General features: G+C 40.4%; 1 protein-coding gene and 1 long non-coding RNA gene across 7 annotated transcripts in view; one reads left to right on the top strand and one right to left on the bottom strand.

The window, feature by feature from the left end:
- LOC136004477 (chromodomain-helicase-DNA-binding protein 1-like) overlaps nt 1-21,539 on the bottom strand; it is a 119,467-nt gene that overhangs the window by 42,799 nt on the left and 55,129 nt on the right. For all 6 annotated transcript variants that reach the window (XM_065660988.1, XM_065660989.1, XM_065660987.1 and 3 more), the window contains 13 exons: nt 20,444-20,651; nt 15,883-15,981; nt 14,698-14,765; nt 10,292-10,441; nt 9,853-10,106; nt 5,456-5,681; nt 4,419-4,519; nt 3,998-4,176; nt 3,399-3,526; nt 3,093-3,309; nt 2,366-2,455; nt 1,355-1,545; nt 67-255 (listed from right to left, as the gene is read on the bottom strand). In XM_065660988.1, coding sequence (XP_065517060.1) covers nt 67-255; nt 1,355-1,545; nt 2,366-2,455; nt 3,093-3,309; nt 3,399-3,526; nt 3,998-4,176; nt 4,419-4,519; nt 5,456-5,681; nt 9,853-10,106; nt 10,292-10,441; nt 14,698-14,765; nt 15,883-15,981; nt 20,444-20,651 — 2,100 coding nt within the window. The remainder of the gene's footprint in view (nt 1-66; nt 256-1,354; nt 1,546-2,365; nt 2,456-3,092; nt 3,310-3,398; nt 3,527-3,997; nt 4,177-4,418; nt 4,520-5,455; nt 5,682-9,852; nt 10,107-10,291; nt 10,442-14,697; nt 14,766-15,882; nt 15,982-20,443; nt 20,652-21,539) is intronic.
- On the top strand, nt 132-21,057 carry LOC136004480 (uncharacterized). The gene is made up of 3 exons (XR_010608485.1): nt 132-278; nt 5,063-5,119; nt 20,500-21,057. It is a non-coding gene; the product is annotated as an uncharacterized LOC136004480 (long non-coding RNA).

Genomic DNA, 21,539 nt, shown 5'->3' with positions numbered 1-21,539 from the left:
CACTTCAGAAATTTTCATATAGATATATCATTAAAATTGCAGGAATTAACAATTGTCATTACTTACTTGTAATATTGCTTCTGTAATGCACTCATTTCCATCCTCAAAATCTGTTCAACCTTGGCAGGTAAAGATTTTTCTACATCTTTTTTAACTCTTCTGAGCAGAAATGGTTCAAGTTCTTTGTGAAGACTTGCATAACCAAACTCTCTCCCTTTGCCATGCTCCTCTTCAAAATCTTCCCAGGAAGAAAACCTTCAACATAAGAAAGAATAAAGGTAAAATAGTGACACACCATGAACATCATAGACACACAAAGACCATAAATATACCACATGCACACAAACACACATGGACTTCTTCCCCACACCCCTGTTTTATTTAATAAGTTTGTGTATTTGCATCTCACAAGAAATTCCAAATATTTTGCATGCAAATAGGAGAATGTAGATTTCCAATATTTTCCAGAATGAATATTCAAAACAAACTACTGGATTTTAACTTCTCCAGCAAAAACCCAACATTTTACTTTTCTGCATGGAAATCCAGGTAGAAGGTTGCAGAAATTCCATTATATTTCTCAAGAGCAGCATGAAAAATTTGTTGCATAGCTGGAGGAAGTGCAAGAGAACAGACCGCACACCTTTTGCAGCTTGTATGGACTAGATGAAATGTGATTATTCTCTGGCATGTGCTAACAGACAAAGACAATGGACTTTGCGATCAAATTAAGAATAGGTGCCAGACAACAGATTTAGTGGCCTTGCTTGTAAGGTTCTGAAGAAGTCAATGCAATGCATAACTCCAAAACTAATTGGAACTACAGTGCTATGTATTTACAAGCTATCCAAAAGGAACATGTGCTCTTACTTATCTCAGATATAAACAGAGGTCGGTGTAGAGTAACGTCAATACAATAAACCTATGCTATGCAAACTATAAGGGCAAATTCACTGCCTGACTGAACTACTGGATACGGGCAGTGTAGTGCAATCTTGTTTTCACTCATGGTACTAAGAAAAGAAGACATTCCCAGCCCCATTCTATTTCCCTAGAGTAAATCCATGTGAATTTCCTTTTAGATTAAGATGAAATGTCTTTTCAGGGTTGAGTTATGCATCAATCTTTCTTTCTTTTTTTTTTTTTTTTGTGGACTCCTAAAACAGAAAAAGTGACAGCTGCTACCAAAAAAATTATCAGGAGAAGAATGAAAAATGTGTGCAACTATTTTATATAAAATATTTAAACTATTTCACAATGCAGTTCTTTATCTCTGTTAACAGATTATCCAATCACTACAATATTCCACTGTAAGAAACTTGACCACACACACAAAAAATTTCACATTCCTTACTTTTCTGGCATGATGAAGTGCAGCAAAGACCAAAGCTCTCTGAGGGAGTTTTGAAGAGGGGTTCCAGTAATAAGAAGACGATGATTAGACTTAAAGTCTATTAAAGTCTTATACAGAAGGGAATCATCATTTTTTAAACGATGAGCTTCGTCAACTCCTATAAATACCCAATTCAGACCACCAAGGAATGACTTAAAGAAATTGGGGGTGGGGAGGAAACATTATACAAGTTAATAAATTATGCAGTTTCTGATATTTTACATGAGGTTATATATACACCATCACTCCTTTTATTTTAATAATGAATGGACACATATGTTTTTAGTATTAATTATGCTTTTTATGTTTGCTAGATTCAACAAAAGGCTATGCAGGCATCCCATGTTTATACTTGGGGGGGAGGAGGAAGGCAAAAAGCTGATCTATACATTTCCAATTGACAAAGAAAAAAAAATAAAAAATCCACTATTAACTATCTTCTTTCCAGCATGTATGAACAAATGAAATAAAAAGCCAACAAGCAACTTTTTTAAATTAAAATTTTCATATGCTGTTAGGATTAACAATAACTCTATGTGCTACTATCATGAAGAGAGTAGTAATATACATAATACCGCACACGCAAATGCAAAGATAAAACATGGGATTTCAGAGTTGTGAATCACAGGGGTTTGGGGCTAGGGATTGGTTTGAGTTTTCAGTTCCAGGGTGACGGTCTAACAGAGAAGTAGAGATTTTGAGATGCAAAGAAATTACAGCAATGTGAAGCCCAAGCAAACTGAAAAAAAAAATTAATTTTAACCCACTTGATATGGGGGGGAGGGGGCAGAAAGCCTCACCATACGTACATGAAATCTAGAAGTGCTTAAAGAAAACTTCACTGTCATATTTCCAAGAGTAAAGTTGTCATACTCCCCATCCATTTAATGGCCCAGAACCCAAATATGTACCAACTCTAAAGGAGTTTTACATTCTACAAATTATTTTATCTCCCTGAAGATGTGTGATTACCTTATCCTTCAGCAAAATTTCATAAGTTGTTAGAAGTATATTAAATTTTAATCGTTTTGTCTGTGGATGCATCCATTCATGAGTTCTTATCTACAAGAAAAATCAAGTGAACTATAAGGTAGAGAAAAATGGTCTTATTGATTGGGATGACTTCAGGTACTATAGCAATATAGATGTTAAGTGACATATAAGATTCTCATCACAAAAAAGGAACACAACATATGAAGCTTTAAAAAAAAGTTATTAAACAGTGGTGGTGGGGTGTTTGTTGCTTTTTGTTTAGTTAGGTTTTTTTGTGGATTTTGTCTGTGCGTGTTTCAGGGGGTTTTCTGTTGGGTTTTTTTTTTAGGGGGTTGGTTTTTTTTTTCAACCTTTAATGGATAAGGTTACTTACATTCCTCCTTTCAGAAAACAAATTAAGATTATGTCTGTCTGGATTAAATATTTATTTTATGCACCTAAATAATTACATGACAAAAGACAATTTATTTTCAAATGCAAGGTTGCATTTTTAATTCTTTTTATTATTAAGCAGGAATGAAATTTTTCACATACATTTATATCAGCTCAAAATTTATGTTTTGAATTTGCATTTTTAACACATACAATGTTTTAAATGAGTATTTGCTCATTCCTCATCAAAATATTGGAGATTAGCATAATACAGGAACATGAAGTATGCCTTGTTTACCACTAATCTTTTTCAATGATACAAAGAAATACTCACCATATTTCTGCTAGTTATATCTCCTAAGTAAACAACAGCATTCATCTGAGGAGCCCAAGTTTGAATCTCTCTTTGCCAAGATGTCAAGGTAGAAAGTGGCACGACTAGCAAGAAAGGCCCATACAGTTGGTGTTCGTGAAACAGGTAGTTCAGAAAAGAAATTGTTTGTATTGTTTTACCCAGACCCATTTCATCTGCAAGAATACAACTATTCCCTCTAAAAACAAACAAACAAACAAACAAACAAACAAATTTATAAATGCTTTCAAATTAAAAACAGCAAGACTAATTTAAGACTATACTTACTTGCACCATGAATGAGCAAGCCAGTTCAGTCCATTTAACTGATAATCTCTTAACTCTAAACTCTCATGTCCTCCAATATAAGATGGTTGCTTCTTTAGTGCAATAAACCTTGGCCTCTGGTTTAGAATCTGTCAAAAGCAAATTGAACATCATTCCTACTACTAAGTGAAGTTACGCAACATGTCTTCTTATAGAAACAAAGCAGCAGTAGGAATCTGTTTGATCACCAAGTCTAGACTTTATTAATCACAACTAGACCATATAACAATATTAACCCATTTGCAAGCTAAAATTAGCTTGACTGCCAATCTAAATTCCACAACAGAAGTGACATGAACTCATTCACAAAGGTTAGTTTTAAAACAAATTGACAACAATTCTATCTGTTAATGGCAATAAAATAAGCAGGGAACAAATACCTACAAAAGACTATTCTTAATAATGATATTTGCAACATATATAACTATAGCTATCATTATTACTGTTCTGGACAGCATTCAAAAAATACTTTATATTGTACATCTTTTTTGATGCATAAAATATGTCAACTTTTTTTTTATTATTGCAACTGCATAAATCCATTGAAATTACACACTCACCTTGCAGTCCTTAAATGGAGTAGTCTTGGATAGATTTCTGCTAAAATACTCATCAATACATGCCTGAAATTTTTTGGCAATGAGAGCACCATCTTCCCAGCTACATTCTGAGTAAGGCAGACCCTGCCATTTGCAATAGTAATCTGGATAACCAGCTTCTGATTTCTGATTTGAATGAGCTGCAGAAATGCATCAGAGATACCAGATCAATATTTTCCTTCTGTATCTTAAGAAAGCTCTCATTTTAGGTGATAAGACAACATGAACTAGTTTCACAGCAAAGACAGTATGACAACTTTTCATCAGATTTTGTTTTGCCTTAAGTTGTTAGGGATATTAATAACCTAAATTTCTTAACAACATGCAAGCAATGAACTTGTAATACTCTCAACACTTTTCCATCTGGAAGTTTGTCACATACCAATTATCCTTTCCACTATTTGATATTGTTTATGTAGATCATCTGTAAGTTCCTGCTGGCAGTTATAATATTCCACGTCTTCTGGAGAAGCATTTTTCAGCCTGAAATGGGAATTTATTTGTAGCACTTATTACATTGCGTATCTCTAAAACTAAGAAAATCTGGCAATTTTAAAGCTCTGAACATAAGCACCATAGGAATGCAAGGAGAGCTTATTTGAAGAAGGCACAACTCTGAAATTCCTGTATCTGGCCTAGGTACCTCATCACTGATGAGTAAGAAAGCTTATCAAATGACATTGCTATCAGCTACACCTTGTACTAGACATACAGTTAACTTACAATATCTATTCTCAACACTGAGTATTTTCAATATTTTCTCAACACATGGCATTTTCACAGAACATCACTGATGGCTCACTGTAAGAATCTATCTTATGAGTAGGAATCACTAAAAAGCCCAGTATTCATAAATTATATTAAACATACTAATAAAATGGAATCCTAAAACACAGCACTAAAATGTAAGGATTTTTTTTTTATTTCTTGGTTCTGAGGCTTCAACAGAAGTTTGAGCCAAGAAAACTAAATGCTGTAATGTTTTGAGTGCTTTAACCATTTCTGATATTTTTTTAATCTCTGCAGCAATTCCTGAAGACCTCTGATCAAAATGCAATCAATCAATGACACAATTAGTAAAAGGTAAGATTTAAAACAAAACCAGAAAACCCACCACCCATCTTGTTAAAACTTCATTTTTAACAGACACATTAAAATCTAGGTGCAGAAGCTGCTTCCTTAAAGGCCTCATTTTACAAGATGTGTGAGCATTCTCACTTGCTCAAGTAAAGTTTCCATGCTCAAAATCTTACAGGATCATAAGGTGTTAGGGAAGCTTCAACTTTATAGCTTTTGTCTTCCTGTTGCATAGGCACTTGAAACTATGCCTTCACAGAGGCAACAGAACTCACAAACCCACAATAAAACATCTATATTACAAAAAATAAGGAGTGTGGAAGTAGTTATAAAAATACTCACCAGCGTTTTGTTTCCAGATCCTTTTTCTTATAGTTGTCCAGTTTCTTCATTCCTTTAACATTTTGTTGCTTTAGTGTTTCTTCAGTTTCCCATGTATTATGGATGTGTGACCAACCTTTCCATTTAATAAGATACTGTACTTCCCCTAGCTCCTTTGACTTTTCAAACCCAGTATTTGGGTCACCATCTGCCTCAACAGCATAGATGGTGGTTGCAGCACCAGTGGCTGGTAAAGAAATCACACCATAAGGCTTGAATAAGTGTGCACTGCCATAAATTAATCAGTAAAAAACATACCACAGAAAGAAATTTGTGACAATCTTATATGAGCATGTAACTTGACAAATTATATCTACAGCTCTTATGTTATTCCTCTTATTGGAAGAATTATGATGTAGCTATATTAACACATGCACAATGAGATTTCAAAAAAAAACCAAACCAAACCACTCTGCATCTAACCTGTAGTATCTCATTTAATGATAATTTTCTTAGCGTTCCTAGTTTTTCTAGTGTTTCACAGAGAATGCTCCACTAACACTGCTTGCTGTCATCTTTGCTATAGGAGAATAAAACAGATATTTGACATTGTGCTTAATCAGCCTTGAGACTTGAAACACTATTCAATCATTAGTATGCATGCTATAAATCCAATTCACAGAATCAAAGAATGATTGAGGTTGGACAGGACCTCTGGAGGTCATATGCTCCAACCTCCATGCTCAAACAAGGTCACCTAGAGCCAGCTGCCCAGGACCACGTCCAGATGGCTCTTGAATATCTCCAGGGAAGGAAACTCCACCACCTCTTTAGACAAACTATTCCAGTGCTTAGTCACCCTCATGGTCAAAAAAAGTCTTTCCCTATGTTCAGATGGAACGTCCTGTGTTTCAGTTTGTGCCCACTGCCTCTTGTCCTGTCACTGGACACCAATGGAAAGAGCCAGGCTCTGTCTTCTTTGAACCCTCCCTTCAGGTATTTATGAGCTCTCCTCCCTGAGCCTTCTCTTCTCTTCTCTGTCCCAGCTCTCTCAGCTTTTCCTCATAGGAGAGATTTTCCAGTCCCTTGATCATCTTTGTGGCCCTTTGTTGGACTCTCTCCAGTAGTGCCATCAATCTCTTGTACTGGGGAGCCCAATACTGGACACAATATTCCAGATGCAGCCTCCCCAGCAGTGAGCAGAAGGGAATGATCACCTTCCTCGACCTGCTGGCAATACTTTGCCTAATGCAGCCCAGAATACCATTAGCCTTCTTTGCATCAAGGGCACATTACTGGTTCATGTTCAATTTGGTGTCTACCAGGACCCTCACAACTTCTTCTGCAAAGCCACATCTGTTCCATCTGTTTGGCCCCACAGCATGTACTGCATGGGGTTGTTCTCCCCAGGTGCAGAACCTGGCATTTCCCCTTGTTGAACTTCATAAGGTTCCTTTCAGGCCATTTCCCCAACCTGTCAAGGTCCCTCTGGATGGCAGCACCACCCTCTGGCATACTAGCCACTCCTCCCAATTTGGTGTCAATCTGCAAACATGCAGAAGGCACACTCTGCCCTGTCATCATGAAGATGTTGCAAAGGACTGGACCCAGTATGTACCCCTTGGGTACACCACTAGTTACTGGCCTCCAACTAAACTTTGCACTGCTGATCACCACCCTCTGGGTCCAGCTGTTCAGCCAGTTTTCAACCCACCTCACTCTCTGCTTATCCAGCCCATAAATCAAGAGCTTGTCCATGAGAAACTTATGGAAGAGTGTCAAAGGCCTTCCTTAAGACCAGTTTGACTATATCCACTGCTCTCCCCTCATCTACAAAACCTTCATCGCAAAAGGTTACCAAGTTGGTCAAGCATGATTTCCTCTTGGTGAAGCCATGCTGGCTACTCCTAATGACCTTCTTGTCTTTCATGTGCCTGGAAATAATTTCCAGGATTAGCTGCTCCATCAACTTCTAAGGGATTGAGGTGAGGCTGGCTAGCCAGTAGTTCTTTGGGTCCTCCTTCTTGCAGACAGAAGTGACATGCAAACTGGTAACAACAGACAAGGAGAAGGCTGAGGTATTCAACAACTTTTTTGCCTATGTCTTCTCTGGCAACCTCTCTTCCTACACCTCTCAAGACAGGGACTACAGAGACCCTCCCACTGTAAGAGAAGATCAGGTTCAAGATGACCTGAGGAACCTGAACATATATAGGTGTATGCAACCTGACAAGATGCATCCCAGAGTCCTGAGGAAATGTAGCTGCCAAACCACTCTTCATGATATTTGAAAAGTCATCAGGAGAAGTCCCTGGTGACTGGAAAAAGGGAAACACTGCATCCATTTTTAAAAAGGGTAGAAAGGAGGACCCTGGGGACTACCGACCTGTCATCCTCACCTTTGTGCCTGGGAAGATCATGGAACAGATCCTCCTAGAAGCTATGTTAGGGCACATGGAGGACAGGGAGGTGATTTGAGACAGCCAGCATGGCTTCACTAAAGGCAAGTCCTGCCTGACCAACCTAGTGGCCTTCTATGATGGAGTGACTACATCAGTGGACAAGGGAAGAGCTAACTGTAAGGCCTTTGACATGGTCCCCCACAACATCCTTCTCTCCAATTGGAGAGGGATGAATTTGATGGATGGACTGTTTGGTAGATAAGGAATTTGTTGGATGGTTGCATCCAGAGAGTAGTGGCTAACAGCTCAGTGTTCTGATGGAGACCAGTGATGAGTGGTATCCCTCAGGGGTCCGTAGTGTGACCAGAACTGTTGAATATCTTCATCAGTGACATAGACGGTGGGATCAAGTGCACCCTCATCAAGTTTGCAAATTACACCAAGCCAAGTGGTGCAGTTGATTGCTTGAGGGAAGGGATGCCATCCAGAGGAAACTTGGCAAGCTCAAGGAGTGGGCCCATGTGAACCTCCTGAGGTGCACAAGGCCAAGTGCAAGGTCCTGCACCAAGGATGAGGCAATCCTCAATATCAATACAGCTGAGGGATGAATGGGTTGAGAGCAGCCCTGCTTTCCTGGAGAAGGCTGAACACCTGGCTGCCGATGCTTGCTTGTGTGGCTTTTTCTTTACCTATTAAAATGTCTTTATGTACCCATGAGTGTTGTCACTTTTATTATTCTCTCCCCCATCCCACTGATGGGGACTGAGCAAGCAGCTGAGGGTGGTGAAACACTGGCACAGGTTGCACAGAGAGGTTGGAGATGCCCCATCCCTGGAAACATTCAAGGTTGGATGGGGCATCATTAAGCAACCTGATCTAGTTGATGATGTCCCTGTTCATTGCGGGGGGGGTGTTGGACTAGATGACCTTTTAAGGTCCCTTCCAACCCAAACCATGATACTATGACATTTGCTTTCCTTCAGTCTTCAGACACTTCTCCCAGTTGCCGTTATCAATCAAAGATTATTGAGAGTGGTCTCACAATTACAGCTGTCAGCTCCACCACCTCTCTGGGCAGCCTGTTCCAATATTTTATCACCCTCATTGTGAAGACTTTTTTCCTCACATCCAGCCTGAATTTCCTGTCTTTTAGTTTAAAACCATCACCTCTCATCCTACTGCAATAGGCCCTGCTGAAAAGTTTCTCATCTTTCTTACAGGCCCCTTTTAAGTACTGAAAGGCCACAATAAGGTTTCCCTGGAGCCTTCTCCAGGCTAAATAAACCCAACTCCCTCAGCCTGTCTCCATAGGAGAGGTGTTCCATCCCTCTGATCATTTTTGTGGCCCTCCTCTGGACCCTCTCCAACGGGTCCATGTCTTTCCTGTACTGAGGACTTCACACAGTACTCTAGGTGGGGTCTCACCAGAGCAGAGCAGATGGGCCCTCCCCTGACCTCCAAATTCCACCCTCCAAAACCCCCTACATAACAACCCTACTCTCATTTACAAAATTACTTTTAGAAGTGCACATGCAAACACACCACTGAAATTTTAGGTTCCACCATCCACTGCACTGTATTGTGACTATTTGTACAGGAGTAACTGAAATCACAATCTCAATGGTTCAGACTTCCCAACTTCAGCATTCAGGCTACTGGCTAGCTGTCCTATCCAGTCCACTTTTTCTCCACCCTCCTGCATGCAGTTTATACCTATCAGGTATCAATAAACAGTACAAATAGTGATTTAACAGTATGGCATGCATTTATGCAATATGGAGCTATATTATACTTAATTTTTAGTTTTTGCATTAGTTACTTAAGTTCTATGTTTTACTTTATAGGGCTTACAAAAGAAACATGCTTTTGAGTATGAAAACCAAAATAAGATTATTTTATAGTATTTTTAAACTTATTCTTTACAAACGTCAAGGGTTACATACAGCTGAGAACAACTGCTGTTTACATTATACCATGATGAACCGCAGCATCTTAAGAACACTGATAAAAAAATACCTCCTTTTCGGCCAATTCGACTATCCATAAACTTCTCTATAGTTTCAAATTCATCTTCTTCAGGCTGTAGGACATCTTCTCCACAAACTTCCAACAAGTCATCAGAATCTGTCTTGGTTTCTTCAGCTTCTTTGTAACTAACATTGACTGTTGCCTGGCGACGACACACTCTCTTGTCATAGTCATCATCATCCGATGAATCAAGATACCTCTTTTTCTGTCCTGCAATCTTTTTGCAGCTTTTGGGCTCAATTCTTGAAGACAATAAGATACAACACAACAGTAGAGTTGCTACCTATATTTGTTTCTAAATATATATATTTCATGACTGCTTAGTGTCTTGGTTTTCATTTCATTCATTAATCTTTCATTTGCCTGTACAGTACTTGATTATGAATTAGAAATAGTACCAGATTATCTAACATGCAAGACTTCTTACCTGCTTGGAGGTTTCTGGCTTTTGACCTTGTTTTTTGGCTCATAGTTAGATTCTCTGTCTTCACAACTGCTTTTCTCTCTATCTTCCTCTGATTCAGAATCAGAACCAGTTCCTGATACTGACCCTGAGCCAGACATTTGCCAGTCTTCACTGTACATATTGAGAGACAAAATAGTAACTCACATTAGGGTTTGGGGTTTTCCTTGTTTGTTTTGGGTTTAAAGTTTGCTGCGTTAATTTCAACATTCTTCGTGGAAATAAAAATGTTATAATAGCAATTTCAGCTGGAAGGGCAGAAACTTATCATGAACGGATAACAGGCAAAAATATCCAATGGATTCAAAGGCAGTTGAATTAAGTTTTCTGTTATGAAGAGGTAGATGTAAAAAAAAAATCAAACAAAAAAATTTGGATTTATGTATAAATTACAGCTTTAATAATTGAGTTAACTTGACATCAATAAACCTGAAGTCCTTAACAAGACTTTAGCTGGAAAGATACATATTTACTGTAACTCACCAATGCTCAAGTCATAAAACCCCATAACATCGTATTTTGCCAAATTCAAAATTCTCTAATAGTTACGTTTACAAGCTCAGGAGTGTTGCGTTCCAACTAGAAGGAAGTGCAGCAGGAGGGCCAGGAGACCTCCTCGGATGGATAAGGAACTGCTGAGGAAACACTGAGAGGAAAAAAGAGGCTTATACAAGGTGAAAGAAAGGACAGGTGGCCTGGGAAGAATACAGGGATGTTGTCCGGGAAGCTAGGGACCAGGTTAGGAAAGCTAAGGCCCAGTTAGAATTAAACTTGGCTAGGCATGTGAAAGATAGCAGGAAGGGATTCTATAGGTACACTGCGAATAAAAGACATACTAGGGACAACGTGGGCTCTCTCTGGAAGCTATCAAGAGAACTGGTTACACTGGATTTGGAGAAGATTGAGGTTTTAATGACTTCTTTGCCTCAGTCTTCACTGGCAAATGCTCTGAGCATACCCCCCAAGTCTTGGAAGGCAGACGCAGGGACTGTGAGAATGAAAAACTTAGGCCAACTGTAGGAGAGGATCAGGTTTGAGAAAATCTTAAGAACCTGATGGGACCTGATGAAATCCATCCTCGGGTCCTGAAGGAGCTGGTGAATGAAGTTGCTAAGACACTGTCGATCATATTTGAAAAATCATGGCAGTCAGGTGAAGTTCCCGACGACTGGAAAAAGGGAAATATAACACCCTTTTTCAAGAAGGGGAAAATGGATGACCCAGGGAACTGCAGACCAGTCAGTCTCCCCTCTGTGCTTGGCAAAATCTTGGAGCAGATTCTCCTGGAAGGCATGCTAAGGCATATGAAAAACAACAAGGTGGTTGGTGACAGCCAGCATGGCTTCACTAAGGGGAAATCCTGCCTGACCAGTTTGGTGCCCTTCTATGATGGGGCTGCAGAACTGACGGACAAGGGCAAAGCAGTCAGTCAACTACCTGGACTTGTGCAAAGCATTCGACACTGTCCCACATGACAACCTTGTCTCTAAATTGAAGAGATATCAACTTGATAGATGGACCACTCGGTGGATAAAGAACTGGCTGGATGGTTGCACACAAACAGTTGTGGTCAACAGCTCAGCATCCAGCTGGAGACCAGTAACGAGTGGAGTCCCTCAGGGATCGGTGTTGGGACCAGTCTTGTTCAACGCCTTTGTTGGCGACATGGACAGTGGGATTGACTGTGCCCTCAGCAAGTTTGCTGGTGACACCGAGCTGTGCGGTTTGGTTGATATGCTGGAGGGAAGGGATGCCATCCAGAGGGACCTCGACATGCTTGTGAGGTGGGCCGATGCCAGCCTTATGAAGTTTACCCATGCCAAGTGCAAGGTCCTACACCTGGGTTGGAGCAATCCCAGGCACAGCTACAGGCTGGCCAGAGAAGAGATTCAGAGCAGCCCTGTGGAGAAGGACTTGGGGTGTTTGTTGTTCAATGAGAAAATGAACATGAGCTGGCAGCGTGCGCTCGCAGCCCAGAAAGCCAGCCGTATCCTGGGCTGCATCAAAAGGAGCGTGACCAGCAGGTCGAAAGGAGGTGATCCTGTCCCTCTACTCTGCTCTTGTGGGACCTAGCTTGGAGTATTGTGTACAGTTCTGGTGTGCTCAACATAAAAAGGACATGGAACTGTTGGAACAAGTCCAGAGGAGGGCCACGAGGATGATCAGGAGACTGGACCACCTCCTGTATGAAGACAGTCTGAGAAAGTTGGGGCTGTTCAGCCTGGAGAAGAGAAGGCTGCGTGGAGACCTCATAGCAGCCTTCCAGTATCTGAAGGAGGCCTACAAGGATGCTGGGGAGGGACTCTTCATTAGGGACTGTAGTGATAGAACAAGGGTTAACAGGTTAAAACTTAAACAGGGGAAGTTTAGATTGGATATAAGGAGGAAATTCTTTCCTGTTGGGGTGGTGAGGCACTGGGCTGCCCAAGAAAGTTGTGAATGCTCCATCCCTGACGGTGTTCAATGCCGGGTTGGACAGAGCCTTGGGCAATATGGTTTAGTGTGAGGCGTCCCTGCCCATGGCAAGGGGGTTGGAACTAGATGACCTTAAGGTACTTTCCAACCGTAACTATTCTATGATTCTATGCTCACTGTGCCTCATGTGAATAATTAGGAACTTCAGCATAGGAACCAAAACTAATACAGAATCAGATTTGAGAAAGACTTGAACCATAGCAATTTGAGAGGCATTGGCTCCCTAAAGCCCCCACTGAGCTTCCAAATCAGTTCTTCACACCCATGAAAGATACTATCAGTAAACCACTCATGACTCCTGCTTAGTTGAGATCTACTTTACAACAGGAAAGATGTACTCACTGATTGACAGTCACTTAGCTCAGACTGTACAGAGATATTTAATCTTAATAGCTTGGGGGGGGGGGGGGTTGGGAAGGGTGAGAAAGGTCTGGCATGTATCCCTGAAAGGTCACTAAATCTATTACCATCTATTATCTACTACCATCTATCACCAGGTTTAGGGGTCTTTGACCAAGATGCTCAAACAGTGGCCTTCAAAGGTGGAATATTATTCTAAGACATTTTCATTAAATTTCAGATCAGGAAGCCTAAGAATCAGTGCCATGATACTTCTTTCACTTAAATATGCATTGGTCCTAGAAGTTACATTTTCATTGTGGTCAATACATCTGTGTGTCTTGGAAATACTACAGAGTCATCATTCTCCTTAAAAGATTATTTTTCTGCAAGCAGTAAATTAAAAACCACCCAAACAACAACACCCCCTACCCCAAATAAAAACAAAAAAACTCCACCACAAACCAACCAACTCCCCTACCCTATGCAAAACCACAACCTGCATTTATTTGGAGATATAGACGACATATAAAATACCATACTCTAGTGCTTGGATCCTGTACTAAGTTATATATAGATAAATCTGATCTGTATGTCAGATAACAACTGCAAACATATTTGTTCAAAATAGGTATAAATCAAAACTGAATCACTGGATATATGAGGTGATTTGGTTACTAGTTTCTAAACTTGAATATCTTTCCTGTAACAGAGTATGCTATTAGGTGTAATCACATTCTTAAGTAACATAAATCTCTGAATAACAATTCATCACTAGAGAAGTACTAATTTGCATAGCAAAGCCCCCCTCCCCCCCACTCCACACCCATTTCTTGAAGATATTATAGTGGCGACCCTGAATATTGAGATGATTCAATTAGCTGAAGAAGAGAAAAGAGAGAATGATTGAATTCCTATACACCGTTCATAAAAAACCACAACAAACAAACCCAAACCCCAAACCAAACACAAACAACCCCCCCTCACACAGGTGACTGCAAATGAGAAGCTATGACCTTTTCCACAAACTTGTCAATCTACAGGTTAAAACCAGCTCAAGATCAACTTTATTACAATTTATATAATTTTTTGATTTATTGAATAGCCAAAACAGTTTATTACTGTCAAACTTGTAATAATTCGATGGTGGGGGGTGGGGTGGGGTGGGGGGGGTGCCCCTAAAGTGTTTAAAAATTTGTCATGAACTGTGGGATTCCAACTTAAATTTTATCTGAGACAACCTACTTAATAAGCTCCCTATTTCTTCATCAAGGACCTTCAGCTCAAAAATATGCCACAAATAAGACTATTTAAAAATAAAAAGTGCCAATGAATGTTTTTCAATAACACTGTAGGTAATACAGTCTCTTTTGATCAGAAATGAATAGTTATATATAATCTTTTGAGAGTATCTATTTTTAAATATTACAAGACGTTAACCAAAAACTGAGAAGCACACGATTATGTATTTCAAGTGCAGAGATGTGAAGCCTGGGTAATTATAAGGATTATGTTGCCATAACAAAAAATTATATTATTCATGAAAAACATCTTACTCTCTATGGTTTTTCTTCTTGGTTTCACTGGAAGAGTCATCTGCAGAATCTTCGCTGCTTGATGAAACCTGCGGAATGAAGAAGAACAATGAAGTATTTTTACTATTAAAAGGATAATTCAGCTCCCACTTTCAAACTGAAATCCTATACTTCATGTCTTATCCTCTTTATCCCCCTCAGTGTACTCATTGATATTGAATAAGATCAGGATTGCTATCGAGTTTGTTTATAAGAACTCTAGAAAACACTACCAAAAAAAATTGTCTTAAAATATAATAATTGTGCCTACATATAGTCATAGTTTATACTGCTGCAAGTCAATAAATCAAAATGAAGTTCCTATCAAAAGTCTAATAAAATCTCCTGCTCTCTCACTTTTCATATCCTCTCATATTTAAACACCACTAAGAATATTCTGAGAATAGCATGTATGTTTCTTCTCTCTCTACTCCCCCCCAAAAAAACCCAAAACCATAAATTGACAAATCCTCTTAAAATTATTTTCCTAAAACCAATCTCATAGAGATTAATTTTGGATCATTTTTATGCTGAAAAGGAGTCTTCAGGAAAAGAGTACTTAGCAACAGCTATTAATGTTTTAACTTTATATGATTAAGTTCTTTGTCCTTTAAAGATATTTCTACTGCACAAAGTCAACTTTTGCTTAGCCCATAATTTAGGTTTTAAAAATCTCTAAAATGGAAGAATGGTTCTTAAAATGCGAGCATTCTTTTATAACTGTTATAAAAATCTATCTTTCAACTCCATATAGTGCTTTTGAAAACTGCAGCAGCTACCTTTATATAGTGACAATAGTGGAAAAGTCTTTTAGTATTTTTAACTGTCTTTATGCATCTCAGAAGGCAGAAATGCAATGAAAGTTAATACTACATGACTTGAAAATTTTGTCCATACATCACAGAATACCTAGCTAAAAATATTAATCTATACTGCTATCATTTTGGCACAAATCACCTGAAAACATGCAACTAAATATTCCCCCCCCCATGTTTCCTCATAAACTTGTCAGTTATATAAACATTACTTTTATAGACTAAACCTAGACTTTTTAAACATGCATACACTTAAGAGAACAGAACTTGGCTCTACATAATTTTATTCTAACACATGGGGTACTGAGACATGCATGTTTACTTTTTATTTATTAACTTATATGTTATTCACCTCTTCTGAACCACTGTCTGATGAGGCTGCCTTCTGATGTTGCTTCTTGAGCCCTGCTGATCTCTGCACAGAAAGTATACTTGGACTGGACTTCCAAATCTGAATTGGAATTCAGACACAAGAGTTATTGAAACCTACTGAAACTTTAAAGTTTACCACATTCTTACTTTGCTTAAGATGAGCAGCATCCCTATTAAGATGAATCTCATTTTTATTAATATTAAAAAACTCACTATAAAATACTGCATGCATTAATAATGATGATAGTATTTTAAAGTAGTGATGCTTCTGCAGAAAGGATTGTTATGTAAGAATTGCTGGCACAATTTTTACAGTAAGTATAATCATTGTGCAGGCTTCTATATTATTAACATAACTTTTTAAAGGAATTTAAAATAAGCTAGATAATTTCTTTCAGGCCACTTATCTGATATATTTTTGCTTCATATGGGAATACTGAAGTACATAGAATCATAGAATCTCTCAAGTTGGAAGGGACCGAAAAGTATTGAGTTTATCTCCCTGCTCCTTGCAGGACTACCTAAGCCATTATGACTAAGAGTGTCATCCAGGCACTTACTGCACTCTGACAGGCTTGGTGCCATGACCACTTCCCTGAGGAGCCAGTTCTAGTGACCGAGCACTCTCTCAGTGAAGAACCTTGTCCTAATGCCCAATCTGAACTTCTCCTGACACAACTTCATTCAATTTTCTCATGCCCTATCACTGGTCAGCAGAAAGAGATCAGCACTTCCCCTTCCACTGCCCCTCTTGAGGAAGCTGTAGACTGCGATGAGGTCACCCTTCAGCCTTCTCTTCTCCAAGCTGAACAAACCAAGTGACCTCAGCCACTCCTTGCAAATCTTGCCCTCAAGACCTTTCACCATCTTGGTTGCCCTCTTCTGGACACATTCTAATAGTGTGATGTCCTTCTCACACTGAGATGCCCAAAACTTCACACAGTACTTGAGGTGGGACCACACCAGTGCGATGTAGAGTGGAACAATCACCTCCCTCAACTGTGCTTGATGCACCCCAGGACATGGCTGGCCCTTTTGGCTGCCAGGGCACACTGTTGACTCATGTTCAACTTGCCATCAACCCAAAGCCCTAGATCTCTTTCCAGGAGACTTCTCTCCAGCCTCTAGTCCCCCAACTTGTATATATAGCCAGTATTACCTCATCCCAGGTACAGAATCTGGCACTCATTCCTGCTAAATTTCATATGGCTGGTGACTGCCCAGCTCTCTAGTCTATCCAAATCTCTCTGTAAGGCCTCTCTGCCCTTGAGGGATTCCACAGCTCTTCCTAGTTTAGTGTCATCAGCAAACTTAATGTACATATGATTCCCGTGTCCAGATCATTTATAAAAGCATTAAAGAGCACTTGCCCTAAAACTGAGCCCTGGGGAACCCTACTGGTAACTGGCTGCCACAGTACTCCTCATTAGGTTTCTCTCCTCCCTCCTCCAGCCTATCAAGGTCCTGCTGAATGACAGCACAGGCTTCAGGTGTATCAGCCACACCCCCTAGCTTTGTATCATCAGCAAACTTGATCAGGGTAGACTCCAGCCCTTCATCCTTGTTATCATTGATATACAAGTTGAATAAGACAACCCAGTATTGATCCCTGGGGAAGACCATTGACTACAGGCCTCCAACTGGATGCTACTCCGCTGATCACGTCTCTCTGAACTCTGCCATTCAGCCAGTTTTTGATCCACCTCTCTATCCATTCATCTAACCCACATTTCCTAAGCTTACCTATGAGGAGGTTACGGGAGACAGTGCCAAAAGCCTTGCTGAAGTCAACGTAGCTAACAACCACTGCTCTCACCTCATTTACCCATCTTGCCATATCATCATAGAATCATAGAACAGTTAGGGTTGGAAAGGACCTCAAGATCATCTAGTTCCAACCCCCCTGCCATGGGAAGGGACACCTCACACTAAACCATCCCACACAAGGCTTCATCCCACCTGGCCTTGAACACTGCTAGGGATGGAGCACTCACAACCTCCCAGGGCAACCGATTCCAGTGCCTCACCACCCTAACAGGAAAGAATTTCCTCCTTATATCCAATCTAAACTTCCCCTGTTTAAGTTTTAACTCGTTACCCCTTGTCCTGTCACTACAGTCCCTGATGAAGAGTCCCTCCCCAGCATCCCTATAGGCCCCCTTCAGGTACTGGAAGGCTGCTATGAGGTTTCCACGCAGCCTTCTCTTCTCCAGGCTGAACAGCCCCAACTTTCTCAGCCTGTCTTCATATGGGAGGTGCTCCAGTCCCCTGATCATCCTTGTGGCCCTCCTCTGGACTTGTTCCAACAGTTCCATGTCCTTCTTATGTTGAGGACACCAGAACTGCACACAATACTCCAAGTGAGGTCCCACAAGAGCAGAGTAGAGGGGCAGGATCACCTCCTTCGAACTGCTGGTCATGCTCCTTTTGATGCAGCCCAGGATACGGTTGGCTTTCTGGGCTGCGAGCACACACTCCTGGCTCATGTTCATTTTCTCATTGACCAACACCCCCAAGTTCTTCTCTGGAGGGCTGCTCTGAATCTCTTCTCTGCCCAACCTGTAGCTGTGACTGGGATTGCTCTGACCCAGGTATAGGACCTTGCACTTGTCATGGTTGAACTTCATAAGGCTGGCATCATCCCACCTCACAAGCGCGTCAAGGTCCCTCTGGATGGCATCCCTTCCCTCCAGCATATCAACCAGACCACACAGCTCGGTGTCATCGGCAAACTTTCTGAGGGCGCACTCAATCTCACTGTCCATGTCAGTGACAAAGATGTTAAACAAGATTAGATTGGTCAAGCAAGATTTCCCTTGGTGAATCCATGCTGACTACTCCTGATGACCTTCTTTTCTTCTACATGCATGGTGATGACCTCCAGAATGACCTGTCCCATCACCTTTCCAGGGATGGAGGTAAGGCTGAGTAGCAGTAGTTTCCTAGGTTCTCCTTCTTCCCATTTTTGAAAATGGGAGTAACATTTGCCTTCCTCCAGTCATCAGTCACCTCTGCCATTCTCCATGATTTTTCAAAAATGATGGAGAGCGGCAGACCAACATCTCCCAGCTCCCTCAGTACCCATGGGTGCAACCCATCAGGGCCCATGGATCTATTAAGTCTGGTCTTAAGTCTGTCTAGGCTATCCCTAACCCAAACCTCTATGACCAGGGTGAAGTCTTCCTTTCTCCAGCCTTCATTTCTAACCTCCCAGGTCTGGGACTCCTGAGAGTCATTCTTAGTGGTAAAGACTGAGGCAAAGAAGGCATTCAGTAATTCCGCCTTCTCTGTGTCTTCTGTTACTAGGACAACCATCTGATTGAGCAGCAGCCCCATATTTTCCCTTATCTTCCTTTTGCTGCTGATATATTTAGAATCATAGAATGGTTAGGGTTGGAAAGGACCTTAAGATCATCTAGTTCCAAACCCCTGCCATTGGCAGGGACACCACACACTAAACCATGTCGCCCGTGGCTCTGCCCAACTGGGCACTGAACACTACTAGGGATAGAGCATTCACAACTTCCTTGGGCAACCCATTCCAGACCCTCACCAACCTCACAGTAAAGACCTTCTTCCTTACATCTGACCTGAACTTCCCCTGTTTAAGCTTTAACCCGTTACCCCTTGTCCTGTCACTACAGTCCCTAATGAGTAGTCCATCCCCAGCATCCTTATAGGCCCCCTTCAGATACTGGAAGGCTGCTATGAGGTCTCCACGCAGCCTCCTTTGCTCCAGGCTGAACAGTCCCAACTTTCTCAGACTGTCTTCGTACGGGAGGTGCTCCAGTCCCCTGATCATCCTCGTGGCCCTCCTCTGGACTTGTTCCAACAGTTCCATGTCCTTCTTATGTTGAGGACACCAGAACTGTACACAATACTCCAAGCTAGGTCCCATGAGAGCAGAGTACAGTGGCAGGATCACCTCCTTCGACCTGCTGGTCACACTTCTTTTGATGCAGCCCAGGATACGGCTGGCTTTCTGGGCTGCGAGCACACGCTGCCAGCTCATGTTCATTTTCTCATTGAACAACAAACACCCCAAGTCCTTCTCCACAGGTCTGCTCTGAATCTCTTCTCTGCCCAACCTGTAGCTGTGTCTCCTCTCCTCTCCTCTCCTTGTAGAAGCTCTTCTGCTCTTCTTGTTGTCCTTGATGTCCTTCTCCAGGCTCAAATCTAAGTGGGCTTTGGCCTTCCTTGTCTCATCCCTGCATACCCTGACTGCTGTTCCTATAGTCCTACTTGGTCTGTCACAACATTATGTGTGACTTTGTCTTCAAAAATATGCAATAAGTTAATAGGTGCTTTTGTGTGATACAATTTAGGCAATTATCTAACTGTAGGTATTTACAGAGATGAGAATTTAAGAGCCCGATGTCTGTTATGAAAACTAAGCATGTGCATTCACTAACCTGACCAAGTTAAAATTCTAAGTAAATATTATAGTGGTTTTGTTTGTTTAAATTAAAACTGCTCTTGTAATTACTCTGCACAGAATGTGGTTTTCCCTACAAAGAGTTAATTTATACCCTTTGTTTTACCTCAGATCCATCAGCTTTTGGTGGTGGTTTAACTTGAACTTGTTTCTTCTCTCTAGATGTGTCAGACTTTGATTCTGATTGACTGCCTGACTCTGAACCAGACTCAGAGTCACTGCTACCTGACTGACTGCTACTTCCATCACTACTGCTTCCAGAGCTCGAACCAGATCCCGAAGCTGATGCTGACCCAGAGTCATCATCTGATTGGCTGCAATTAGAAATTAACATGAGTATCACAATATCTAATTAAATAGAATTTTTTTAAAAACACATGAAAAATACTTTAGCTTCACCTATAAATCAACTGTTAGGTTAGCCCAGACACATGGATAGCATACAAATGTATGCGCTGGATTAAACAAATCGGGAATCAAAATTCAGTGCTTAATCAGATACTTTTCATTAAACCTTAAAAGGAGAGAGAGGAGAAAGAAGGGAAAACATTAATCATTAATGCAGATAAGTTAAACAAGGGTATTTCTCACCCACCCAAACTGTTACTTAGCTCCATCAAACTCCACGTATTTTTGTGTATACACACAAAATTGTTTTAAGTACTTTTAGATTACCAGTGCGCCCCTCTCCCAGTTGTTTTTGGATAATTTTGTTCTTGAGCATGCATTTCTTCCAAGCAAATAAAAACTCTGTTTTGTTTCCCTAGGTTTACTTTTTTCATACAAACAGGGGGAAAAAGTATCTTTATGGAAGTACTTGCAAACTACGTTTCATGTGGTGATTTGGACCAACTATATACAAAACACCACCAAATACTTGATTAAATAAAGTGTTTACAAAAGTAACCAGAAAACCAGAAGTATGCTGTCACACATAATATAAATTCATACAGACCATTTTATACTGTTAAAATAAAGCAATAAAATTCCCCACACAGACAACACCTGAATTTGTCACTGATTATATGACATGTGCCAAGTCCTAATCAGTGACCTTAGCATATTCTTGAGACAGTGGATTATTCCGCCTATATATTCATTTCACACTAGATTTAACATATCTAAATATAATAATATATAAAGTTAAACATGTATTTCATTGACTATCCAAAACCATCAAAACATTTGGTTTTCTAAAACAT

This window comes from Lathamus discolor, chromosome W (assembly GCF_037157495.1).
Source record: "Lathamus discolor isolate bLatDis1 chromosome W, bLatDis1.hap1, whole genome shotgun sequence".
In the NCBI taxonomy this organism is placed as follows: domain Eukaryota; kingdom Metazoa; phylum Chordata; class Aves; order Psittaciformes; family Psittacidae; genus Lathamus; species Lathamus discolor.
Note: the sequence above shows the minus strand (reverse complement) of the source record. Positions and strands in the feature narration are given on the sequence as shown.